This window comes from Helianthus annuus, chromosome 3 (assembly GCF_002127325.2).
Source record: "Helianthus annuus cultivar XRQ/B chromosome 3, HanXRQr2.0-SUNRISE, whole genome shotgun sequence".
Lineage (NCBI taxonomy): Eukaryota > Viridiplantae > Streptophyta > Magnoliopsida > Asterales > Asteraceae > Helianthus > Helianthus annuus.
In genome coordinates this window covers 9687552-9694379 of record NC_035435.2, presented here as the reverse complement: position 1 = coordinate 9694379, position 6828 = coordinate 9687552, and the positions used below count along the sequence as shown (strand labels likewise).

The 6828-nt window shown below is 43.5% G+C and overlaps 1 protein-coding gene and 1 long non-coding RNA gene across 2 annotated transcripts; both read right to left on the bottom strand.

Annotated features, from left to right (window-relative positions):
* Positions 1 to 495: 495 nt before the first annotated feature.
* LOC110928615 lies at positions 496 to 3609 on the bottom strand. Its single transcript, XR_002586504.2, has 2 exons — positions 3359 to 3609; positions 496 to 2106 (listed from the first exon to the last, which is right to left on the bottom strand). It is a non-coding gene; the product is annotated as an uncharacterized LOC110928615 (long non-coding RNA).
* A 485-nt stretch (positions 3610 to 4094) lies between these two features.
* Positions 4095 to 4574, bottom strand: LOC110931190. Its single transcript, XM_022174595.1, has one exon. It carries the CDS (start codon positions 4572 to 4574, stop codon positions 4095 to 4097), a length of 480 nt encoding a protein of 159 aa, XP_022030287.1.
* Positions 4575 to 6828: the final 2254 nt, after the last annotated feature.

The window sequence follows — 6828 nt, the reverse complement described above, 5'->3', positions numbered from 1 at the left end:
AACCAAACCCGGGCCTATCCACATATCCCTAACTAGACGCAAGCTCAATGTATTATAATCTCATATTATTATTATTTAACCCAAGCAAAAATTCACCTTTTCTATCATTTTCCGTTTTAAATATGCAAACTTCTCATATCGAAGGACATTTTTCTGATTTTTCGATTTTTTTGGATTTTTCAAATTTTTAATTTTTTTGTATTTTCAATAAGACTCGATTATTTACATGTATCCCATCCCCACACTTAAAGATTGCATTGTCCCTAATGCAAGAATGAAAATACGACTCGACTACCTAAAAACAACTACTAGACTACTAATGAACTAACGACGAAATAAATAAATAAATTACAACAACAAAAAGGGAAACGACTTAGCTGATATGTGAGACTGTCAAAGTGCCAGTCATTTCCACATAAGCCCTCCAATTCGAAACGCGCTCAGCAAACAATTCTAACCTGGGACACGCGAACGAAAGTGGCTAACAAAATCAACTTATCAATCATCAAACAAACTAGCAAAATATGTCATATATATATATATATATATATCAAATTCATCAGTAGTTCATCAGTTTCATCACATCAACCAACCCAGCCACCCTAACCAACCTGTTTAACATGTATAAATATCAGTACATACCAAAAGTATGAGGATCAAAAATAGCATAAAAGAAAAATAATCAGCAAAAGATATAGTATCAGTCGATGCTCCTACATCCTCGTGCCATGTCTAAACTACTCCTGCTGCCCAGCTGCACCACTGCTCTCTCCAACTACCTGAACTGAAGGCTCTGGATCAACTCTCGCATCCTCACCAGTCGGGCCCTCCTGCTGCCTCGGCTAGCCCACCCGAAGTGACTCGATCAAATGCTCCAGCCTGTCGAACCTCTGCTCCACATACACAGAGAACGACTCCAAAGTAAGAGGCACTGGTGGAGGCTGCCTCCTCGGGTACTGACGTGCTGACAGCTCGTGTCACAGAGGTGGTCGCTGCCTATGTGTCGGCTCAATCTGAATCATGACATCCTGAGCCGGATGTCCCTGTGGCGGCTGAACCTGTGGACCCTGTCTGATCGGCTCCCAGCCGTAGGGTCCCTGCCATGACACTATGCCTGCCTGCTGCAGCTCCTTCAACCCAAAGGTCACCGTCTTAGGCCCCTCGTGTAAAAATTCGGGCAGATATTTGTCAAGCACCCCCAAATTTTTTGCAATCCTAGTGATGTAGGGGCCAATATCCAACCCAGCACGAATACCACCTCGACGACCTCTACTAAACGAATCTGCTAAGACCGTAGCCAGATTCATCTCCCTCTTCTGCACTCTACACATCAAGATAAACAACTCTATCCAGATTGCTTTGTTCTCCCCCGACTTCCGACCTACAAGTGTAGTAGACAAGATCTTCAGCACATACCTATACACCGGGTTACGAACCGACGTGATCAGGTTCGTAGTCGCAAACGGATGATCGGAAATCGTACTCCAAAACTCTCTCAACTCGGTCGCATCGACACTATAATCCCTCGGCTTATTATAAGCACCCTCAAGCAAGTAACAAACTCCGGCCTCTTCACCCCCTCTTCGGTATACAACCCCGAAACTATAGCAAACCGCGCCATATTCATTTCATACACTTGCCTACCCAAACTAAACGACACAGTTGTGCCCTGCTCGAACTTCCTTTCCTTATGTAACCACGTACTATGAAACTCCAGTACTAACTCCTCATACTGAGGCTGTGTGCACTCCAACGCGTTAGATAACTTAGGATCCACAAGGTCCTGCACTTCCTGTAATGAACCTATCTCCTCCAACCAACCCCAATCGATAACCCGATGCTGAAGTAGCTCAGTGTCATTCAGCTTATCATATTTATTCCATTCTGCTATCATCGGTTCAAATTTCAAAATCGGGTGGTCAGCTCTGTGCATTTTCTGATCCGGAATAAAGTTAAAAGACGACTAATATTTAATCTTCCTCAGTTTCGGATCATCGGCCGCTATTTGAATAATCGGTGTTTCTTGAGGAACCGGATCTTGCTGCGGTGCTGACTGACCCTCTCCTGTCTTTCTCCCTTTACCTCGGCGAGAACTACTAGCCATGCCTGCAAAACAGATAAATTTCAAGACAAAACAAGCAGAAAGTCAGTAATAACAAACTATTTTTGGTATTTTTAAATTTTATAAGTTTTTTTTATTTTTTTCAAAAAAAATAAAGAAAAGTCGTATAGCATTTCATCCGCGGCTAATTCTAACACATGCGGGTTACTTTCTACAATTGCTAAGTGGTATTTAAACTCTCCCGAATGGAGATTGAGTACGGGCGGGCTTAAACCACTTGTACGTGCAAGTAAACCCAAATAAGACTAACTACTACTAAAACTATGCTAAAACGACACAAAGACGACGCGAAAACACTAAACTAGACTCAATGTACACTACCCCCGATCGACACTTTAATTGTCCCAATTAAGAGCCAAAGTGCCGAACAATGACATTGAAGTCCAATACGCGCTTGAAAATAATGTGCTTTTTAGTTATTTTGAAAATAAATTTTAGCGTCGAAAGATTCCGCCTAGTGAAAGGAAGTTTCTTTTGCATGCAAAAATGTAGTTTCAATGCGCAAAATCAGAGCTTCTCTTGTCAACGTATCATACCCAAATAATTCACAATCAAATGCATTCACTACCCAAAACAATATTACCCGAAACCATGTATTAGAATGCAAGTAAAATCATATTTGTCTACTAAACGCCCAACCAAACCCATCCGCAACCTTTACCATACGAGCAAATGCATTAATCGTGGGCTCGACTAAAAAGCAAATAAACAACTCACAAAGAACTGACCACCAATAGACCAACAGACGCGACTAACGGACTCGACAACAGTCTAACCGGACATACTAACAATGACTCGATTCCCTCGACACTCCAAACCACACCAAGATTTAAACAAAGCTTAACACCACTGATTTCAAACTGACCACACATCAAAACTTGTAAATTGACTAGCACAAACTGACCCGACATCTAGCCTGAACCGACCCAATTAAACTGACTCAGACCTGCTCGAAACGTAGGACTAGACTGACTCAATTAACTGACCCGAGCACACACTAAGACAAGACTTAACACAATTCAGACTGATTCGGAACCTAAAACTCACACACTGACTCCAACAAACTGGACACCCAAGATCAACTCGATGCACAAACCACACAAAGACTCGACTAAATGACTATGATGACCTAATGAGGACCGAATTGACACTCAGAACTCAGCAACGGACTCGAACCCGAAAACCTAAAAACTGATGCAAACAACAAATAAAAGAGAATAACGAAGGAGAACGTACCTGAATCGATGAAAGGTGCAAGAAAAATTGAAACTTTTGTGCGAGGTAAATCCCGAATCAGACCGATATGACGGTCGGATGGTAATTTTTTATGGGGGTTTTGTTCGGGTTTAGATTCGGGTCACAGGGGTGTTCGAACGGAGGAAAATGGTGGAGATTTGGTGGAGGGATGGAGGTGTAATGGAGGAGCTATGGTGGGGAGGGGTTTCGGCAGTGAGGGTGTAGGAGAAAGAAAGTTGGCTTGGTTGGGGTTAGCTGGTGACTGAAAAGATTTTATTTCATTTTTAGGGTTGGTCGCGTCGCGCGACGCTAAGGGTGTGAGGGCCGTGGCGTAGCACCACAATGGGGTTCAGGTCAAAGAGTTCATTATGTTGGGGGTTCAAACTGTTTAAAGGGTTCAAAACTGGTGTTTATTGAACTATACGGTGGCGTTGCGCCATCATGTGACGCGTTTGGTGGTGGCGCGACACTAGCATCAATTTTCAACAGAAAGTTGCGAAATTTTCCAAGTTTTTGCCTTCGAAAATTTTTCTAACTTTTACCAAACCTTCCCAAAATTTTTCTAAGTATGGGACTTACCTGGAATGACTTTTTCTTCGCATTTTCAGCTCTTCAAGTGTACGTTTCCTGCAAATTTTCTCAAACACACAAAACACAAACACCAAAAACTACGAGAAACATGAAAAATAACGAAATTTACAAACGGTACATACTCTACAAACGAAGCCTTTGCAACTCACTGCTCGGTGAAGGTAGGTGGGTCCTCTAGAGGAATTTCTTCCTCTTCGATAGTATGAGTGGGACCTCCCAAGTAATGTTTCAAGCGACGACCATTTACCTTCCAAACACCTTTGTCGACTTCATCATATAACTCAACGGTACCGTATGGAAACACCTCCTTTACCACATACGGTCCGCTCCATCTTGACTTCAACTTCCCCGCTATCAATTTCAACCTTGAATTGAATAGGAGCACTTTATCACCTACCTTAAACTCCTTCAGTCCTCGCAATCTCCTATCATGCAACGCCTTAGTTTTTTCCTTGATACTCCAAGATCGTTCATAGGCGGCATCCCTCAAGGCTTGCAACTCGTGAATCTGGAAGAATCTCCTTCTAGCGGCTTCGGTAAGGTCGAGGTTAACGGTTTTCAAAGCCCACAAAGCTCTATGCTCTAACTCTACTGGGAGATGGCACGCTTTGCCATACTCAATCATGAAGGGTGTCGTCCCTAACGGTGTTTTATAGGCGGTGCGGAATGCCCACAAAGCATCGTCGAGCTTTTCCGACCAATCCTTTCTACTTTTTCCTACCGTTTTCTCTAAGATTCTCTTCACCCCTCGGTTAGCATTCTCTACTTAGCCACTAGTTTGCGGGTGGTATGTGGTGGAAAGACGATGAGTGACACCGTAGCGTGCAAGTGCCTTTTCCATGGCGGAATTGCAAAAATGCGTACCACAACCACTTATTATAGCTTTAGGAACTCCAAAACGTGTGAATAACTTTTTAAGGAATCTCACCACCACACGGGCATCATTAGTAGGCAAAGCTTGAGCTTCCACCCACTTTTGAGACGTAGTCAATGGCCACGAGGATGTCCTATTCCCACTTGATGAGGGGAAAGGTCCCATGAAGTCAATGCCCCAAACATCAAAGATTTCAAGAACTTGGATGGGATTTTGGGGCATTTCATTCTTGGATGAGATGTTGCCGGTGCGTTGGCAACGGTCACATGTCCTATCAAACTCTACGGCATCCTTAACTACCGTTAGCCAATAAAAGCCACTATCAAAAGCCTTTTGTGCCGTCACATTTGGCCCGTGATGGCCTCCCGTTAAACCCTCGTGCACATGACTAAGGATGTTTAACCCATCCTCTTTCGAAACACACCTTCTAATTACTCTATCTCCACCTATCCTAAATAGGTACTGGTCATCCCAAATATGCTTCCTAGCATCCCTAAGAAGCTTTTTCTTTTGTTGATATGACATACCCCTCACAAGATCTCCGGTCGCTAAATAATTTGCCAAGTCCGAAAACCATGGCAAACCCTCTACCTCGGCACTAACAAAGTCTATGGTTTCATGAGGGAAAGTGTCTCCTATGGAATCCTCACGAACTTCCTCTCTCTTAGGATCCTCTAAACGTGACAAGTGGTCGGCGGCCACGTTTTTCCGCTCCCTTTTTATCCTTAATTTCTATATCGAACTCGGAGAACAAGAGAATCCATCTAATAAGACGCGGCTTCGCGTCTTTCTTTTGGAATAGAAACCACAAAGCGGCATGGTCAGTGAACACAGTGGTTTTGGAAAGCACGAGATATGAGCGAAACTTATCAAACGCAATCACTATGGCTAAGAGCTCTTTTCCGTGGTGGTATAGTTTTCTTGAGCATCATTCAAAGTTTTGCTCGCGTAGTAGATTGGATGAAAGTGTTTATCGACTCTTTGACCTAAGACCGCACCTACGGCATAATCGCTTGCATCGCACATGAGCTCGAAAGGCAAGCTCCAATCGGGCGAAACAAGGATAGGGGTACTCACGAGTTTCTCTTTCAAGAAATCAAAAGCCTTAATGCACTCTTCGTCGAAGACGAAAGGTACATCTTTCTCTAAAAGTTGGGTCATGGGGCGCGTAATCTTAGAAAAATCCTTGATGAAACGCCTATAAAAGCCCGCATGACCTAGGAAGCTTCTAACGGACTTGACACTAGTAGGTGTAGGCAATCTACTTATGGTATCTATCTTGGCCCTATCCACCTCTATTCCCTCTCTAGACACCTTATGACCTAGGACAATCCCCTACGTTACCATAAAGTGACACTTCTCCCAATTCAACATAAGGTTAGTATCTATGCATCTCTTAAGCATCCTATCAAGATTTAGAAGACATTGGTCGAAAGTGGTGCCATAAACCGAGAAGTCATCCATGAAAACCTCCATAGAAGTCTCAAGCATGTCTTGGAATATAGCAACCATGCATCTTTGAAATGTAGCCGGAGCGTTGCATAACCCGAAAGGCATGCAGCAATACGCATAAGTGTCGTAAGGGCATGTGAACGTCGTTTTATCTTGATCCTCCAGGGCGATGGGGATCTGAAAATAACCTGAAAATCCATCGAGAAAACAATAGAATTGTTGACCCGCTAGACGCTCCAACATTTGGTCAATGAATGGCAAGGGGAAATGGTCTTTCGGGTGGCGTCATTTAACTTTCGGTAGTCTATGCATACACGCCAACCAGTAACGGTACGAGAAGGGATTAATTCGTTCTTTTCATTCATGATCACCATCATCCCACCCTTCTTTGGGACGACTTGGGTCGGGCTAACCCATGGTGAATCGGAAATAGGGTATATCACCCCGACATCTAACAACTTAAGCACTTCCTTCTTAACAACCTCTTGCATGTTCGGATTTAGGCGCCGTTGAGGTTGTACCACCGGCTTATAGTCATCTTCCATGAGTATCC

What these genes read in the sequence shown, in the direction of transcription:
- LOC110931190 (XM_022174595.1), bottom strand. Translation starts at nt 4,574, where the DNA reads ATGATTGAGTATGGCAAAGCGTGCCATCTCCCAGTAGAGTTAGAGCAT.